The 20,722-nt window shown below is 44.9% G+C and overlaps 1 protein-coding gene and 1 non-coding gene across 2 annotated transcripts in view; one reads left to right on the plus strand and one right to left on the minus strand.

Moving 5' to 3' along the window:
* Nucleotides 1–20,722, minus strand: part of RRP36 (ribosomal RNA processing 36) — a 44,113-nt gene that overhangs the window by 12,861 nt on the left and 10,530 nt on the right. Inside the window, exon 3 of the mRNA XM_053313340.1 lies at nucleotides 1,338–1,476. Coding sequence (XP_053169315.1) covers nucleotides 1,338–1,476 — 139 coding nt within the window. The remainder of the gene's footprint in view (nucleotides 1–1,337; nucleotides 1,477–20,722) is intronic.
* TRNAV-UAC (transfer RNA valine (anticodon UAC)) lies at nucleotides 84–156 on the plus strand. Its single transcript has one exon. It is a non-coding gene; the product is annotated as a tRNA-Val (tRNA).

Raw genomic sequence — 20,722 nt, forward strand, 5'->3', positions numbered from 1 at the left:
GTCTGGCTCATAAATTTTTGGGTTGGCTCCTGGACCCAAATAAAATTTGTTAAGGCCTGGCTTAGAAACAAGGCAAGGAAGTAGGTTCCCTAGTGTAGTGGTTATCATGTCTGCTTTACATGTAGAAGGTCCTGGGGTCGAGCCCCAGTGGAACCAGTACGTTTTTTAAGAGAGAGCTGGTCTTGTGGTACCAAGCATGATTTGTCCCCTTAGCTAAGCAGGGTCTGCCCTGGTTGCATATGAATGGGAGACTAGAAGTGTGAGCACCGTAAAATATTCCCCAGAGGGGATGGAGCCGCTCTGGGAAGAGCATCTAGGCTCCAAGTTCCCTCCCTGGCATCTCCAAGATAGGACTGAGAGAGACTCCTACCTGCAACCTTGGAGAAGCTGCTGCCAGTCTGTGTACACAATACTGAATGAGATGGACCTGTGGTCTGACTCAGTATATGGCAGCTTCCTATGTTCCTATGAAGTAGGATAGGTCAGATTAGGGGGGAAACACAGCAAGACTAGGGTAGCAGCAGTAGTGGTACAAACTATAATATGGCGGCTCTTAAGATTGATAGTTCTTCAGCCAAATTCATCCTACTCAAAGAGCCATCCACACTTTGAGGGGAGTCCCTGTAAAGGAACTTCTCTCCACGATCCTTCTCTCCATGTTGTTTTAGCAGCCTTCCCAAGGCAATTTTTTTTTAAAATTTACACACTGGCCTTTCCAATAATGACTCAGGGTGGCCAAATTAGAAATCTCTAAGCTGTTAACTATTGGGATAGGGACTTACAGGTCAACCCTAAATATAGTTACGCAGAGTTAAGTCCCACTGAGTGGAATGACACTTACTTGCATTATGAAGTGTAAGTATGGCACAGCGGGGAAATGCTTGACTAACAAGCAGAAGGTTGCCAGTTCAAATCCGTGCTGGTACTATATCGGGCAGCAGCAATATAGGAAGATGCAGAAAGGCATTATACTGTATGGGAGGAGGCAATGGTAAACCCCTCCTGTATTCTACCAAAGAAAACCACAGGGCTCTGTGGGCACCAGGAGTTGAAATCGACTTGACGGCACATTTTACTTTACTTATTCATAGGGCTGTAGCCATGGGTGTCTACAGGACTTTCCCCCAGGAGTGGAGGATAGGTGGACAAAGCCAGCAATCCTATACCCAGCCTCCCTGGGAACATGCCCTATTGAATTCAATGGGAACTGGCTCAATGCAGGGAGGGGGAACTGCCCCCTCCTGCCCCACCACCGTCAACCCCCCTGACTGCAGCCTAGCGGGGCATGGATGGGCTTTTTACATGGACAGGAGAAAATAGCAAAGAAACACATTTACCTGTGTTTGTCTGAGCACTGCCTCTTCTCCTTTTTGGTGGCATTGGGCAATTTCTTCCCAGTCGTCATCCGCTGATAAGCCTTGGTGCCAACCTTGTTTCTCAACTGCAGCAGCTCTTCAAAAGACATCGAAGACAATTCTGGGGAACAGACAAAACAAGGCACAAAAAAGCCCATCCTGCAAGTGTCAGTCTCTTAATCAAGAAGCTCTTTTTCCTCTATGTCTACAAGATGGACTGAATGTTGCCATCTCTTTTGCACTCTAACTGCTCTTAAGAGTTATTAGAGTTAAGTAAAGATGCAGTTAATCCAACACCCCTCCTTCTTTCTTTGTCCATTAGTTCTCCCTCAAACTGCTTTCCTACTGTGCTAATCTGTGTGTGTGTGTGTGTGTGTGTGTGTGTGTGTGTGTGTGTGCGTGCCTTCCTGTCTGTCTGTCTGTCTCTGTGTGTATAGATATATAAACAGTATGATTCTGTGGGTGAAGCCAAGCACATAGAGCTTTGCTTTCCCATCCAATCAGCACACTGCAGGAGGGAAAGACCCACACAATCATCCACAGCTGCGTGCAAGATCACCCTGGGAAGCATCTCCTGAAGAAGGACCCTTGTATGCTGGGGCTCCATGGGCTGAAAAAGCCTTTTCTGGTGGTAATTATCATCCCAATTATGGAGCTCCCCTCCATCTGGCACATCCACCTGGCAGGGAGGAGAGCTGGTCTTGTGGTAGCAAGCATGACTTGTCCCCTTAGCTAAGCAGGGTCCACCCTGGTTGCATAATAATGGGAGACTAGATGCGTGAACACTGCAAGATATTCCCCTTAGGAGATGGAGCCGCTCTGGGAAGAGCATCTAGGTTCCAAGTTCCCTCCCTGGCAACTCCAAGATAGGGCCAAGAGAATTTCCTGCTTGCAACCTTGGAAAGCCGTTGCCAGTCTGTAAAGACAATACAGAGCTAGATGGACCTATGGTCTGACTCAGTATATGGCAGCTTCCTAAGTTCCAATGGCATGGTCATAACTACCTTTTCAATGCTAGGCCAAGTCTGTTCTATTTGTACAAGTCTTTAAGGACAATTTAAAATGGTTTCACTTTTAGCTGCTGATATATACATTTATAGGCTGTCATTTTGATTTGTCATTGCTGGTATTTCATATTGTTTACTGTCATTGTAAGAGAAGCAGAATCTACAGGTGCAGAAGAGAAATTTATTGGGGCAATTACATTACAGTCCCAATGCATTTCAAGATGAAACTCTTCATTACCCCTGCTAACTGGGCAAAGAGGCACCTTTTACCGTGGTGATTCTCTTTATTTAGAAGGGGGAGAGTAACTGGCCCTATCCAACCCCAGCACAGTACTTCCAGTGCTGTTGCTGGTGTGTGTCTTATGTTTCTTTTTAGAATGTGAGCCCTTTGGGGACAGGGAGCCATCTTATTTGTTATTTCTCTTTGTAAACCGCCCTGAGCCATTTTTGGAAGGGCGGTATAGAAATCGAAGAATTATTATTATTATTATTATTATTATTATTATTATTATTATTATTATTATTAGGACAGAATTTTTAAAATATATATATATTGTTTTAAACAAACAAGAATGAAGACAGAAAATTAATGTGGGATAGATGTAAACTTCCCTGAGCCATTTTTGGAAGGGCAGTATTTATTATTTACATTTTTATTATTTTACAATAATAAATATATAAATCATATAAAATAAATAATAAAATAAAATATCCGCATTCCTATAACACTTTCCACACCTTTGGTTGTGTCCTACAGGGCCTGCTAGGAGTGAGAAGCAGCTGCCACAGTATTGTGCAGAATAATATATATGCAGTTTCAAAATGGCTTTCATTTGCACTGCACTCACACACTGCACAAGTAGTCGAAGCTCAAAGTGTCAGGAGTGAAGATGCAGGAGAAGCAGTAGCAGCATGCCAAAAGTCACGGAAAAACCAAGAGGCATGCAGAGCTTCCTCCATGTCTGTTACACTGTCAGTACTTGCCTTTCCACTTGACTTAAGAGCAAAGTTTTGAAGTCAGGTATTCCTACTACACAAATCTTTCCTTAGGCATCCCCCAAGAGTCTCCTCAGCCCTTGTTTCTCACGCTGCTGCAGAGTCTTTTGCATTACAGACACTGCCCTAAGGATTAAAGAATAGCCCCTCGAGATCTCGGTCTATTTTATGACCTAGGGCTAAAATGGAACTGTTTCCATACAACAGCTCATTAACACTTTGTGGCAGGCAGCCACATTTTACAAAGGTCCCCAAAGTCATCACATGACCAGTCATGTACATCATCAGTGCACAGGAGGCTTTCACAGAGTACGGAAGGGGCCATCGCTCAGTGGCAGCGTATTTGCTTTGCATGCAGAAGATGGCCCCATCCCATATTCAATCCCTGGCAACTCCTGGAGGTTTTACAGACAGGGCTCCTTCTCTCCCCCCCCCCCACCAATCCACTCCTGATTTGGAGTGTGCCAATCCACATATTCGGGACAGACAGGGCTTTGTTTTTTTCCAAAGAGAGGCTGTGAATTCTGGCTTAGCTGGAGTTATGTCCGGGGTTAAAAAAATCCTCTATTTCCAGCAGCTTTTGGAAAAAAACAACTCCAGGGCTTCTGCTTTCTCCAAAGGTGTTGATGGAGGTGCTGATGCGAATGGCCCATCTAATCCCTTGAATTAAAATGCCTTGAAACTGCTGCAAAGCAGATTCGCTCTTCAGATACCCCGAGGCATAGAGCCATGTGTGAAAAACCTCCAGGTAGGGCTGGGAAAGACTCCTGCCTGCCTGAAACCCTGGAAAGCTGCCGGCGGTCAGTACAGACAATACTGAACTAGGTGGAGCCATGGTCTGACTCTGTGTATAAGGCAGCTTCCTAGGTTCCTAACATGAAGAGAAAGTTCTTCGCCATAAATACATTACAAATCTTATGAGACAACAGAGGAAAGGAAATGCAAAGGTAGCAGGGTACAATTGTTTCCATGGGGTGGGTGACTGAGAGAGAGAGAGAGAGAGAGAGAGAGAGAGAGAGAGAGAGAGAGAGAGAGAGAGAGAGAGAGAGAGAAGATGGGGTCCCAGGGAATGGTTTGAGGTTTCCTCAGTGCCTGGATAGGAGACCAAACTGGGAACTGGGAATTGGGAACTGGGTATAAGCCATCTCGGGTTCCAGGGTAGAAGATAGGTGGCATTTTTATTTTTATATCCCAGTTTTCTTCTGAGGAGCCCATATGTTTGTTATAAAAAACATAACATGGTTATGTTTATCCTCACAAGAACCCTGTGAGGTAGGTCAGGCTGAGAGATAAGCAACTGACCCAGAGTCACCCACTGAGTTTCATTCATATATAAATGTATATATGAATAAATTCATAATCATAGAACTATAATAAATTAAACTAGCTGACCGGGAGCATAGCATCTGCGCCCCTAGTAGCGCCGCCGGGCCCGAGAGTGCCGCCGCCGCCGGGCCCCGAGTGCCGCCGCCTGGCCCGCCGCCTGGCCTCCGCAGCCACTGAGCCAGGCAATTCTCCTGGGTGCGCCTTACCCAATCAGGAGCCCCTGCAGCCCAGCCAATCAGCTGGGCTGCCGGGACGCACGTTCAAAAGGCACACCCAAGAGAATTAAATATATAGATACAAGACAAAGGTTTAGCAGAAAAAGTGGGCTACAAGAAGAGATCTGAAGAGAAAGAAAGAAGTTGTGCTACACAGATGGCTTTCCAGGGAGAGTTTCAGGCACAAAAGTATGTTTCACGCTATTTATTGAGGTTTACTTTTGTACCATACTTCATGGGAATTCCAAGAACAAACATATGCTTGACTGATAAATTCATTTAAAGTGGATAATACATATTTATTTATCTTTCACCTGTTTTATCCACATTTTCACACCTAGACGACACCCTTTGGCCACTTTGTTCAAATATTTACAGTGCTACATGGACGAGAGCTATATAATAATTTGTTTAATCCTTCCTGATGGTAAATGTCTGGAACATATTTTTTTTAATGTGTGCTTGCCCCCCTCTTCGCCCACCCCCACGCAGTCTCTATAAATGGAGGCCAAACGATGCATTCCACTGCAGACATCAACACAGGAATGTGTCATATTGGATAAAACCACTGGGCTATCAAGTCAACTCTTCTGCCCCTAGCAAGGACCAGTCCCTTCTGCTTCAAAATATGGGGGAGGGGAGAACCTTTTAATGAAGTTGACCAACTGAACATACATTCCTTCTTGACACTGTAACCAGATTTCATGTTAAAAACGGAGACTGGAAGAGCACGATCCAAGGCCCATTTCTGAACAAAATTAAGCCATTCCTTTGGCTTGGCGAGTTACCAAAGTGCTTGATCAGATGGCATTTCTATGTCCCTGTTCTTAATTAGCAACCAACCTCACAGCGAGGCTCCCTCGGTTTCTGCTCCCCCACTCCCCCCCCCCGCCATGATTCATTTGGAGTTTTCACAAATGTCAGTTAGAAAGAGTACAATGGAAACCAATAACAATATAAAAGAGCATGCTGTTTAAGGCAATTGCTTTATCAAGGTTGTTTCAGATGCATAAAAGCCTACAAATTGGTTTGGGTCCTTTCATATTTAGAGAGCCCAAGGCAAAGGCTGGCTTCAAGAGCTACAAAAGAAACAACAACTACAAACTGCACTGCAATTCACAGCTGTGGAGCAGAAAAATGACAACTACTGAAAGGGAAGGGAGAAAGAAGTGTTGGGGTGGTCCTCCTATTACTTTAGTGCAAACCCTTCTTGTGTGAGAAGAGGCGCACTCCCAATGGTGTATACAGAAACAGCAGCCTGGCCAATGTAAACAAGCCCTGGGATATTAAGAAATGGCTAACCTGCAGTACTTGTGGCTTAGTTGCCAAATCTTTATCATCTACAAGTTGTTTATTTATTTGTGTCCCGCCCTTCTTCCAGAGAGCTAAGAGTAGGTGCACGGCTCCCCCACATTATTTATCTTTACCATGAAGGAACATTAGGCGTAGAGAAAATGGTGAACATTCCACTAAATGGAACATTGGCATGAGGGACCCACCAAGGCTGCTATGCAAATTATGATGATGATGATGATCATCATCATCATCCCGCTCTTCCTCCAAGGAGCCCAGAGCAGTGTACTACATACTTAAATTTCTCCTCACAACAACCCTGTGAAGTAGGTTAGGCTGAGAGAGAAGTGACTGGCCCAGACTCACCCAGCTAGTATCATGGCTGAATGGGGATTTGAACTTGGGTCTCCCTGGTCCTAGTCCAGCACTCTAGCCACTACACCACGCATGGATGGAAGACCCGATGATGTGTGTGGCAAGAACACAAGAACAGCCTTGCAGGATCAGGCCCAAGGCCTATCCGGTCCAGCATCCCATTTCCCACAGTGGCCCACCAGATGCCTCTGAGAAGCCCATAGGTAAGAGGTGAGGGCATGCCCTCTCTCCTACTGTTGCTCCCCTGCAACTGGGATTGAGAGGTGTCGTGCCTCTGAGTATGGAGGTGGCCTATAGCCACCAGAATAGTAGCCACTGATAGACCTGTCCTCCATGAATTTGTCTAAACCCTTTTTAAAGCCATCCAAGCTAGTGGCCATCACCACATCCCATGGCAGAGAATTCCATAGATTTATGTGCTGTGTGAAAAAGTACTTCCTTTGGTTGGTCCTACATTTCCTGGCCTTCCGTTTCCTGGAATGACACCTGGTTCTAGTGTTGTGAGAGGGAGACTTGTCCCCATAGCTAAGCAGGGTCTGCCCTGGTTGCATATGAATGGGAGACTTGATGTGTGAGCACTGCAAGATATTCCCCTCAGGGGGTGAAGCCGCTCTGGGAAGAGCAGAAGGTTCCAAGTTCCCTCCCTGGCTTCTCCAAGATAGGGCTGAGAGAGATTCCTGCCTGCAACCTTGGAGAAGCCGCTGCCAGTCTGTGAAGACAATACTGAGCTAGATAGACCAATGGTCTGACTCAGTATATGGCAGTTTCCTATGTTCCTATTGTTCCTATGAGAAAAATGTCTCTCTGTCCTCTCTCTCTATACATAATTTTATACACCTCTATCATGTCTCCCCGTAGCCACTTTTCCAAACTAAAAAGCCCCAGATGCTGTGGCCTTGTCTCATAGGGAAGGTGCTCCAGGCCCCTGATCATCTTGGTTGCCCTCTTCTGCAGCTTTTCCAGTTCTACAATGTCCTTCTTAAAATATGGTGACCAGAACTGTATGCAGTACTCCAAATGCGGCCGCACCATCAATCTGTATAAGGGTATTCTAATATTAGCATTTTAATTTTCAAACCCCTCCCTAATGATCTCCAGCATGGATTTTGCCTTTTTCACACTGAGTCGACATTTTCAATGACAGTCGTGGCAAGTCAGTAAGGGCACAGTGGGCTGTGCCCACCCCCTAAAGGACAGGAAAGAAAAAGAAAACACTGAGAGTAGTTAAAAAAAAATATATATCTGTACAGTGTCCAGCCAGTCAGGGGAGAAAAGAGGCAGTCGATCTGCTGGGAGGCAGGGAACTTCCTGCTTCCTCCTGCGGCTGCTGTAGCTCCCTCCCCCACTCTGCTACTCGAGGGAATAGCCTGCTAATCAAGGCTATTCCCTCACCTCATTGCTTTGGGCGTCCTGCATCACCGCCTCCCCGGATTAAACATAAAATGGCAAAAGAGGCACGTGTGTAGGTGTCTCCCAGCAGATCAGCTGCCTCTTTTCTCCCCTGGCTGGCTAGACGCTGTAAATGATCTTTTACCAGCCATGGGCTGTTTGCTTTTCTTTTTTGGGGGGTGAGGGAGGGGTGCTGGGTGCTGCTAGATTTGAGTGGCTCAAACCACTCCGTGTCTGTTACCCATGAGTAGACCCATCGGAAGTAATGGGCATACTCACGTGTAACATACTGTGTGGTTTTTGCAACTAGCATCCTTGAACCCGCCCCCCAGTCCCAGATGGCAGCCACTGCCACTGTTCAACGAGCTGCCCACTACAACCCCAAGATCTCGCTCCTGCTCAATCACAGACAGCTCAGACCCCATCAGTGTATATGTGAAGTTGGAGGTTTTTGCCCCAATATGCATCAGTTTACATTAAACCACATTCGCTGCTTTGTCTCCCACTCACACAATTTGGAAATCCTTTTGGAGCTCCTCACAATCTGTTTTGGAATTCACTACCCTAAGTAATTTAGTGTCATCTGCAAATTTGGCCACTTTGCTACTTACTCCAACTTCGAGATCATTTATGAACAAGTTAAAGAGTACTGATCCCAGTACTGATCCCAGGGGGACTCCACTTCCTACTTCCCTCCATTGGGAAAACTGCCCATTTATTCCTACCCCGTTTCCTGTCCTTCAGCCTGTTACCGATCTACACATGAACCTGTCCCCTTATCCCATGACTAAGTTTACTCAAGAGGCTTTTATGGGGAGCTAAATAAATAAACAAACTTTGTCAAAAGCTTTTTGGAAGTCCAAATATACTATGTCAACCAGATCACCTTTATCCACATACCTGCGGACACTTTCAAAGAACTCCGAAGGGTTAGTGAGGCAAGACTTGCCCTTGCAGAAGCCATGCTGGTTCTCCTTCAGCAAGGCCTGTTCTTCTATATGTTTAACAAGAACAAGCTGTGGAATGGCTTAAAACATCTTTTGGGAAGTTGTGCAGCGTGACTTCCATTGGAAACAATGGAAGTAGTGCTGCATAACTGCCCAGAAGTTGCTTTAAATTATGTACAGTTGCCCTGTCACCTCATAACCCTGTTGCCATTCCCATTGCTCAGCAGTCCGAGCGGCTCCCTAACGCAGATGTTGCACTGCACATGTCAGCCAAGCACTGTACCAAAGTCACCCAATGAAGTTCATGGGTGAGCAAGGATGTGAACACCCATCTCCCTTGTCCGAATCCAACATTCTAAGCCTCCATTCATGTTACTTCTCACCCATGGAGTGGGGGAAGGCTAGGAATAGCCAGGGTGGTGGGTAGAGTTTGGGGCTTGAACCAAGGAGACCGGGGTTCAAATCTTTGCCCAGCCACAAGCAATCCTTTGTCCTTTCATCTTCTCTCAGCCTACCTTGTCGTACACAACAAATAAAAATGGAACAACTCCACGAACACTAGCCTCAGTTCCTTGAAAGAGAGACGAGACAGAAATATAATAAACACATGAAGAGACTTTCAGGTTTAGCTTGATCCTTGGAAAGATGAGTGTGCCCATTTTTGTATGACAAGTGCCCACCCCCGCTCTGTGCTTGGTGAAACCATTTGTGCAGTTTCCCAGTGTACTCGCACAAACATCTGGCTGCTATGTGGAGATGTAGAAGAAGCTCTTTGTGCATAAAAAGAACGGGAGGTTTTAAAGCAAATTGATAATACAGCTTCTTAAGATCTAACAACATGTGGCCGGGCATGCTTTTTGTCGTAACATCAAGAACTTTCTTCCAAAATGCTTGGACAGCTGGGCATCCCCATCAAATGTTAAAGAAGTTGGCCTGTTGTGTATACTGTCTTCAGCATTTTTCATCTTCTGAAATGCTTCAAGTGCTTGGTATTGACTTATATGCATTATTCTGAAGTTCACTTCCTTTAATGTTGGTGCTTGCCTTGATGTGGCATTAGTTCTTTGGCTCTTCTCTGAACAAGGGGGAGAAAGACTGATGATTCATTCATTAGCGTACACTTCTTAAAGATTGTGTGTTATGCACAGTCACTGTACAGGTCAATTCATTCAAAATACCTGTGTGATTATAGACTTAACCATGTAAGTACTGGAGTTATGTGAACCACAGTCTTGCAGTTACAGTGAATGTAATCTTGGATCAGCAATCAGGGATTTTCTTTTTCTTTTTAAATTGAATTTACATCCTTGAATTCCAAAAGTTAATCATGTTTACTCTCTTTCCATCATCTGTGACCATGAATCTCTGGTTCTGATAACAGAATTTAATCATTTATTTAAGAACAGATGAGTTTACTTATTTCTTGCCAAAGCAACCCAAGATGGCTTACAAGAAAAATCATAAACACAAACCTAAATATTGAAACATAATATACAAAACAATAAAACACAGCCATAAGAACATGTCAGTATACCAACACTAATAAGATGCAAGTTTGGAGAGATATAGAAATATTTCAAATAAATAAATAAAAATAAACCAGCATAAATTGTATAATGCAGTTTTCTGAATCTATGTCTCCCTACAATTCTGCCTACTAATACCTACTCTCAGAAATATATATGCCAGGTAATCCTGTGGGTCCCGCTGTTCCAGGATTTGGCACTATCATGGTAGGGGTTGTCTGGTTATGGGGACTCTATCCTGCAGCCCTATGCTACCAGTATCCTTAGTAATTTGCAGGAAAATTATTACCAGTCTCCCAGAGATTACCATCCTGACAACCATAGCAGCTAAGTGTAGCAACATCCCCCATAAAGATGGGCAACAAGCCATCGAGATTATTATATCCGATGATACCACAGCATACCTGGCCACCAAACTTTGCCCTCACTCACAACTGTTTTAGAGTTGGGGACAGTTTGGACCTTTAGGTCAATGGTATTGCTGTACCAGAAAAGCTCCATGGTATGCCAAAATATTAATGGCTGACTTAAGGCAGTGCTTCCTCAGCTCCTGTCCCCAAAGGCCTTTCCTCTACCCAAGAGACACTGATGCCATCTTTTCCTCATAAGCCAGATTACAGAGGCCCTTGGGAAGCTGCTCAAAAACTTCCAACAAGTTCTACCGTCATCATGAGTCTAAATTAGTCCACGCAGTGCCCTGCTTAAGACACTGCCGCAGTGTGACAAGACAAGGACAAGATATGGGATCTGGCCCTGCCCCTTCCAGGAGCAAGATATAGTCTTTCAAAGGGGTCTTGCCCAATTTGCAGGTGCCCCTGCTCTGGTGGTACTGGGGGGCTTCCACCATGGCCAGGAGGTCCTTGGAAGATTCTTCCGAATCAGTTACAAACTACAAGTATCATGCCCCTCAATATACCACTTTTCAACAAAAGTGTTCAAAATGGTTTATACAGAAAAATAATAAATTAAATGGTTCCCTGTCTCCAAAGGGCTCACAGTCTAAAAGGAAACTCAAGGCAGACACCAGCAACAACCACTGGGGGCATAATGTGCTGGGGATGGATACGGCCAGTTGCTCTCCTCCTGCTAAATATAAGAGAATCATCTCTTTTTTAAGGTGCCTCTTTGCTCAGTTAGCAGGGATGCATTGGAAGACATCTGCAGTGCCATGTACTCGAGTCTTGTTGGGTACTGATTGAGGTTCTTTTGGTTGATCCAGCCCGCAATGGCAGAGGGTCACCGGGTAGTGGTGCTTCCCAATCCAACTCTTCTCCCAGACTCTCTGCCTCATCCCCTGCTTGGGGGCTCCACATGCAAAAATCCTGGATACCACAGTGCAACTATGTGATGGACACATAAATACCATCTTCTTTCAGAAACCCACTGACTGCTCCATGTATCTACGTCCTTTCAACTACTATCCACAGCACACTATACCAGGGTTTCTTAACCTTAGGCCCCCAGATGTTGTTGGACTACAACTCCCATTATCCCCATATATGGCCTTTGTGGCTGATGGGAGTTGTAGTCCAAAAACATCTGGGGGCCCAAGGTTAAGAAACCCTGCACTATACAATCTATTTTCTCCAGCCAAGCTCTATGATACAGCTGCATTTGGTTCAGTACTTTGGACAAGGATTTGCACCTGAAGGACCTACATCAAGCATTTTAAAAACACTCAATGAAAGTCAAGAAACTAATTGACAAGACATGACATATCCCTCAAACAAAGGTGCAACCCCCAAGGCCATCTATCAACTCCCGTTCCAACCTGTAAGGGCATCAAACAAGGCTGCATTCTTGCCCTGCTTCTGTTCAACTTCTACATTAACGTCATGGTGGGTCAGCTTAATAAACTAGACCCCTGCTAACTTGCTAACTAACTAACCCCTGCTAACTTGGCAAAGAAGCACCTTTTAATATGGTGATTCTCTTTATTTAGCAGGGGGAGAGTAACTGGCCCTATCCACCCCCAGCGCAGGACCTCCAGTGACTGTTGCTGGTATCTATCCTACGTTTCTTTTTAGATTGTGAGCCCTTTGGGGACAGGGTTCCATCTTATCTGTTATTTCTCTGTGTAAACCGCCCTGAGCCATTTTTGGAAGGGTGGTATAGAAATTGAAGAATTGTTGTTGTTGTTGTTACTAATTTTATTATTATTATTATTATTATTATTATTAGACTTTAACCCTCCCAAGCTCACAGAGAGGCACATCTCTACTCTGCTCTATGCAGACGGTGCTCTCCAGGACCCCCATAGGTCTCAGAGGAGCTGTGAGGGCCCTTGCCCAATACTGCAAGGAAGACCAATTGGAAATCAACTATCACAAAACCAAAATCATGGCCTTCGCTAAGAGAGCCAAGACACACTCCTGGCATATAAACAGGCACAAAATTGAGCAGGTCTTATGCTTTAAATAACCAGGGGTGGTCTTCCACACCTCTGGCACCAGAAAAGCTCACGGCTCTCACGCTGCTCAAAAAGCACAGAAGAGCACCGCTACCTAAAATTCTTTCATTCAAGAGAAGACCACGACATACCTACAGCCCTTAACTGTGGCCAAGCCACTGGCCCAACTCCTCTCTGGTGCCCAACTGGGCCCCTTTGCCACCTTTGCCCCACTGGAACTTGTCCAATCCAAATCCCTAAGAACAGTTCTCCAAGTACCACAGTGTGTCTCTAATGCCAGCCTACATCTGGAGGCAGATCTGTTCAAAGTGGAGGTCAGAGCTTGGATGGCCGTACTCAACTACTAGTTAAGATTATCCCTTATCCCACTGGGTCTACCCACACTACCGGACAACTACCAATCCAATTGGAAATGGACACGTCTGACAAAAATGTCATCTCTGGGACTCTTCCCTCCCCTCTTACTTGCCATGGGCTACGAACAGGCAAAAACATGCAAACACCACATCGGGGATATAAAGCACCAGACCGATTTAAGCAGGGTCCCGAACCTCCTCATCAGTGAAAGACCAAAATATACTGAATCTCCCACTGTATACCTAATGTAGCTGGAAGCCCCAAAACACAGAATTTATTTCACCCTGGCCCATTGTGGTGCCCTTCTTGGAACACCTGTGGAAGGTGTTCCAAAAACTTCCTTGGAAGGAGACTTGGAAGACTCCCTTCTTGGAACACCTGTGCCCCTGCGACTCTGGACAAGTTGAAACAACAGAGCATGTCCTCCTGCATAACCTAGAGTCATTTGTATCGCCCTCAGCCTTCCACTAATACTCACGTCCCCAGGTCGCTCAAGCTAATTCTATGCCTTCCTCCTGCTCTCTGACTCCAATCCTGTTACCACACAAAATGTTGCCAAGTTCTGCGTGGCAGCATGTAAAATTTGTCAGCTCCTGACAGGCAGCAAGATCTAAGCAGGCCTGATACAACACAATGAGGCGATTTTCACCATCGCCCAAAAGCAGGCTAAGGGAGCTTAGCCCGCTTTGGGGCGATCGTGTGCTGTAATGGGAGCCACACAGCTCCCGGCAGCTAACCACCCTAAATACCCCTCCCCTAAGACGAGGTTAATGGAGCAAGTGCGCCGTTAATCTCCTCTTTTTGCTCGTGTGTTGCCGCGACGTGCAACACACGTCAACACACAGTGTGTGACCCGTGACCGGGAGGCTGCAAGAACTTCTGGGGGCCGTGTGGCCCCCGATCCCCGTGACAGAGCCGACAGTCATGTGGGCAGCCAATCCGGCTGTCCAGGGCTGCCGGCTTGATCGTCTGTGGGGAGAGTGGGCTAAGCCCGCACTCCCCACAAACCTCCATCTGGAGGGTCTCAGTGATCGTGAGACTCGCCTCAATGTCTTACAGTTCAGCGTTAGCATTTTCTATAGCATTTTATAGTATTTACAGCTTTCAATATTAAAGATGTCAAGATTTTAAGATTTCAACCACTTAAAGCTTCTATATAGTCTCATCCATTTTACCCTCGTATACTAATTTTATCTGTTTTAACTGCAGTTTCAAGATAGTTCACTATAGTTTAACAGCAGATGTATAACTTAGAAGTTTTTAGTCTCTATACTACCAGTTCCGGTCATAGCCTGCTTTAAAGCCATTTTAATACTGCTCCAATGTAACCTACTTTATGCTGGTCAAAGACTGTAATAAAGATTGATTTGATTTGAACTGACAAGACAAGACCTGCACCCCAGAGTTGCCTACTACAGGACAAATCCAGAAGAGAAAATGATGGAACACTATTTGCCATCACTGACTGCACTCAGCTAGAATTATTCCAAAATATCACCAATGATCTCTAGTGTCTGTCCTAAATAATGATACCTTTTCTCGCAGGCCTTGGGGCAAAAGGTCTTTCAACACAGCTCCCTAATCTGAAATGGACACAGCAGTAGACATGCCTAATAGCAACCTAATGGCGCAGCGGGGAAATGCTTGACTAACAAGCAGAAGGTTGCTGGTTCAAATCCCCGCTAGTACTATATTGGGCAGCAGCGATAAAGGAAGATGCTGAAAGAGGCAATGGTAAACCCTTCCTGTATTCTACCAAAAGAAGACCACAGGGCTCTGTGGGTGCCAAGAGTCAAAATTGACTTGACGGCACACTTTACCTTTAGTAGACATACCTAAAAGTCACACAAAACCAGGAACTAGGCTCTGCTCCCATATGCACAGGGGAAGCATTATTACAGGATGCACGAACATCAATCATAATACCAGGAGCTCCTAATTCACCTACACATTTCTCCAACATGAAATATGCCATAACCTGCTGTCTACACAAGACAGTCTCTATGCACAATTGATACAAATCTGACACCAAAAATGAATCGAAACATATTCAGGCACTGCTGCTGAATCCAAAGTCACCAGATGTCTAATAAAAATAATAATAGGAGACTGTAGGGTGCAATTGCTGAACTAAAATTTATCAGCAAATTTGATTCTATTCAATTTGGGCTCAATCAGGACTCAGGTTATTTCACACTAGGATGTTAAATCAGCATAGCAACACTGGAAAGACGCTGGCTGACATGATGTGTAACACAACAGCAGTGCTGCCCATCCGTTGGCACTGCTGCACACATGATAGGCAACCCTGACAGTGTTGCACAAGTGGGCAGCTGCACAACTACTTGAAACTGTGCACCCAGTTTCCAATGAAAGTAGTACTGCACAACTGCAGGTGGTCAGTTTTAAGAAGTTGCAGAACTGCCCACCAGGGTTTTCTGCCACGTATGCAGCAGCAGTGGCTGATGGGCAACGCAGTGCCAGCATTGTCCATCATGTCAGCTAGTACTCTCATCACTGTTGTAAAAGGGTTGCATTGATTGATTTTATCTTGTGTACATTTGGACCTTAAAGGTAAAGTTGGGCTGTTGAGTCTGTGCTGACTCCTGGCGACCAGAGCCATGTGGTTTTCTTTGGTAGAATACAGGAGGGGTTTGCACACATAAAAATGTCACTGACCTACTGTTATCTGTTGTATTACATGGCCTTTTGGCCCACTGTATACAAGCCTTCCTGCTCAATGTCTGTGAATATTTATCAACTACCAACTAGAGGCAATATTCATGTATCTGACCACGTGGGTTCCAGCTGTGGGCTATGAAATCTTATGTTACATTAAATCTGTGAGTTTTTAAGGGTCCCACAAGACACTGTTTTTAAATAACCGGCATTTTGGGAATCCTGATACATGGGAACAGCAACCTACAAGAAGAGAAGTCAGTTATGCAAATAGGCCCTACATCTTTTCAATACCATTACCTCCTTAGACTCCCATGACTATTTCTGGCTATTGGTTCCACCTTGCTGGCCATCAGTTATTTTCTCTCCTCTTTCTTCCCTGGTGTCTTTGTCTTTTTCTCCTATTGACACCTCTGGAATTTCTTCAAAGCTGTTTCTTATGCCTGAACAGCCTTTTTTACTCTATGCTTCCAACCACTTCCCATGCCTTCCTCCATTCCCCGCCCACCCCCACGCCAGAACCCATTTTAAGCCAACTTTTTAAAAGGGAAAAGAACTTATTATGAGATCACCGTATTTGTGTGTCTTCCCTAATAACTCTTGCATTTACTGTACAATACAAGGAAATTAACAGTACATGGGAAGGGGTCATAGGATAACCTCACTAAGGTATTATTTGCTGATCTGCCATGTTGGTTCAAGATGGTGGTCACCCAAAGTATAGAAAACACCCCTTTATAACCCATAATCCAACAATCAGAATACAGATCAAATCCATAGCACACAGGAAGGATCAGACTCAGAAGGGACCTCAACAGAGATATTTTTTGCTGAATCATCGTCTTGTTTCAATATGGGAGCCAAACTATAGGCAACGCCCCTTTGCGCCGACAGTTGAATACAAATCATATTCACAGCACATGAGAGAGGATCCTAAGTAAGAATTGTCAGAATAAGATAAGTTGAAAGTAGATTCCCACCTAGAACTACTTGTTTTTAAACCAAAGTCTTCCTTGAACCCCCTTGGCCCCACTCAATGAAGGGGGGGGGAGAATACAATTCAGGGTGTAACCCTACAATGCTCTTTCAGTTAACTTTGGTTATCAATTCTATAAATCCCAGTTGAAACAGAGACAAAGCCATATAACACTATTAATAGTGTGGCTTTAAAAGGGGATTAGGCAAATTCATGAAGGACAGGACTAATGGTGGCTATTATTAGCCATAACAGCTAGACCTCCAAATACTAAGAGGCTGGAGGGCAAGGGGCTCAGGGGCTTCTGGCCACCTGGATTTTTGCAGCCTGATAATTACAGAGAAAGATATCTGTGATGAATATGAATAAAGGTTGTAATCTGCCCTGAATTCCTGGGACAAAATGGGAAACAAACATTTCCCATTACCAGTAATATTACCTTGTCTTAAGGAAAGTTATTTAAGTCTAAGGAGACTGTGAAGAGTGTTCAACAGGCTCAGAGCAAACAAGGTAAGCAGCTAACATTACAGCAAATGAGAAATAATGTCAGTAGATTCAGAACCACACACAATGGGAAGAAGGATTTGAAGCGCTCTAAAGTTAATAGATGCTAAATTATCTGTGACACCTCAAGGAAGGGATTAGAGATCTACTGTGGTCCAGTCAATAAAATATTCCCAGTTGTGTTCAACAGCAGTCAAGAAAAGACAAAGAAACGAATGGATGCATAAGAAACGGGATGAAAAAACAAAACAAAACTGGAAATCTATGCCATTATATGGTACATTCTTCAGACTGATCATCGGTTCAATTCTGCCAGTTTAAAGCTAATTAAAGGGAGGGGGAGATAAATGACGACAGGCGTATGTGAAGAGATTAAGGTTGTTTAGCTTAGTGCAGTAATGAAGGTGTCAGAAAATAAATAGAAAGAAAAAGAGGGCAAGTCAGGCACTCTAGCCTACAATAGGTATCACAGTATCAAGAGAGGTTCAGGAAAACGGCAAACTGATAGAAACAAGCTATCAAGAACCATTAAATCAATCCCAATATTGATCTGTCAATAGGTGAAATAGTAAATGTTTCCCCAACACACACCCTTTACACATGGCTGAAACTGGAAGCTCACTATAGGACTTGGAGCTGGTTCAAATAAACCCCAGCCCAGCTCTTGTGAAAATACAGGGTGAGAACTGAGAGCATGCCCGTTGGGACGTCCCCCACAGATATTGTAATGCCCTCTCAGAGCCTCCCCTTGGTTGTGTGTGAGGGCTGTTCATCTGAATGGCCCCTAAGTGTGTGCTACAAATTGTTCTTTGATCAAGTATTTGTAGGGGCCATTCAGATTAACAGTCGCCACACACAATCAAGAGGGTGTTAGGATGTCGGTGGAGGACATCCTGGTGGGCGCATTCTCGGTGCCCCCCCCCCCGTTTTCACATGGGCTGGGCCGGTATCACTTGAACTGGCCCTTGGATAGTCCTATATCCCCATCAACACTCGGATTTCTATAGAGGTATTAAGAGATATATTTCTTAATACATCTATTAGTGGTCATCATCGTAGTCACATTTTAATCTCATCCTCTCTCCACAACAACCCTATGATTAACTAAGGCTGAGAGAGAGTGACTGGATCAGGGTCACCTAGCATGTTTCATGGCTAAGAGGGGATTTGAACCCAGGTCTCCCTCCCCAATCCTAGTTCAGTTTTCTAACCCAGGGTAGGCAACCTTGGTTCTCCAGCTGTTGTTGAACTACACCTCCCATGATCCCTAGCCTCAAAAACTGTGGCTGGGATGATAGAAGTAGTTCAACAACAGCTGGGGAACCAAGGTTGCCTACCCTGCTCTAACCACTACATCACACTGGCTCTCCAGGGTTTGACATCAGTACTGAACAGAGATGCAAACTGTCCGGCTTCCAGACTGCCACCATCCATCTAACCAACACAATCAGGAAGAAACTTGGAAATGCAACTATATAACTGTTTAACATCCGCCCCCACCACACACAGAGAATTCCCATACTGGAAAAAGCACGAAACAACATCGCTTAAGCACAGTACATTTTTTAACCTACTTCCCAGTAGGCTTATGAGATCACCTGGCTTTCTGTGTGTGTGTCCCCCGCTATCAACTTCGCAACACCTGGACCAATATGAACCAAATCGGGTACAGCTGTAGGGACACATAGGGACACCTCAATGGCATAGTTTTTGATGATGTCATCCAAGGTGGCGGATGCATAAACTTTTGGGGTGAAGTGGGCTAACTTGTGAACTGCTTAACCGATTTAAACCACATTTGTTACAGCTGTAGAGACACATAGGTATACCCTGATGGCATGGTATGTGATGATGTCATCCACTCCAATTCAAGATGGTGGCCACATGAACATCTGAGGCACAAGCGGGCCAATTTGTGGACTGTCTAACCAATTTGAACCAAATTGGGTACAGTGGCAATGAGTGACACACAGGGACACCTCAATGGCATAGCTTGTAATTAGAACATCCATGCTGATTCAAGATGGTGGATGCGGAAACATTTGAGGCGCAAGTGGGCTAACTTGTGAACCGCTTAACCAGTTTGAACCAAATTTGCTGCAGCTGTAGAGACACATACAGTAGGGACACCTCAATGGCATAGTTTGTGATGATGTCATCCACCCCAATCAAAGGTGTTGGATGCATGAACATTTGAGGTGCAAGAGATCTAACTTGTGGACCTCGATTTGAACCAAATTTAGTCCAGTTGTGGAGATAGTGAAAGGAAAGTAGGCTGATGAGTTCTTACTAGAACAACTTGTTTATTTTGCTGCAAGTATGAGGATTGGGAAATCTGTCCACACAAACATTTTGTTGCACAGTTATTACATACAAAATGGCCCTCAGGCTCAAAAGAAAGGGCACTAGACTAGATGGGTTTTCTTGATCTGAGTAGCATTTTTGAATGCATAACACAGTTTTATGCAAGCTATTAGGTGGCAGTCAGCTGTGACATACTTCCTATTTAATGCATTTCCTATCAAAAGCATGTAAACTACCTCATCTTTTTTGTGCTTCTGTTTCCCCTTCTTTCGTTTTCTCCCTTTCAGAGGCATTTCCCCACACTGTTTGCTGTACAACTTTATTTCTCCTCCTCCTCCGCTCTCTTACATTCTGTTCTTTATCCTACTCTCTTGCTTCACTCTTCTTTCCCCAAATCCACCACTTTCTTTGCTATTCAGCCATTCAGGCTTGCTCTCATGGAACTCATCGTCATAAATCTGTTTCCTTACAGGCTGACTCCTTCATGGTTAAAGGTGTCTTATGCTATTAGAAACATGGAAGCCAACTACAGAGACAAGAAGAAGAACCATCTGAGTCACAACTCTCTCAGATGCCTGAAAGAACACCCAGTAGGAAGCTGTCGCTGTCATACCAGGGTGGGTCAGGTGTAGCAGGAAGCACCCTGTGGGAGCAGGCATGGCAAAGTCAATCAAGCAGGAGGTCAGAAGCCAGAGATCAGTCCAGTAGGGGCAGGCAGGTCAGAGTCAAAACAGGCAAAGGGCCAGAAGCCAAAAACCAGACCACGGGATAGCAAGTGTCCACAATGAAGTGGAGGCAAATGGAGGCCTTAAATACAGAGCCAGCACTGCAGCCCCACCCAAGCCTGGAATGACTTAAAGGGGCTGCACCCTATTTCTTAAATGCTGGCTGCGGCGTAGCTGGGTGGCTGCTGGTGAGGATTGGGGTGCTTTGGGTTCATCTTCTGACTCACAGGCAAGTGTGTGTTAAGGGGGTCAGAGTCAGGCTCAGGGGTCGCAACCACTTCACCTCGAAAGCCCCTGGCGTCCAGCTCAGGGGTCATGACCAGTGTTTCCTCTAACAG

Source organism: Hemicordylus capensis, chromosome 1 (genome assembly GCF_027244095.1).
Source record: "Hemicordylus capensis ecotype Gifberg chromosome 1, rHemCap1.1.pri, whole genome shotgun sequence".
Lineage (NCBI taxonomy): Eukaryota > Metazoa > Chordata > Lepidosauria > Squamata > Cordylidae > Hemicordylus > Hemicordylus capensis.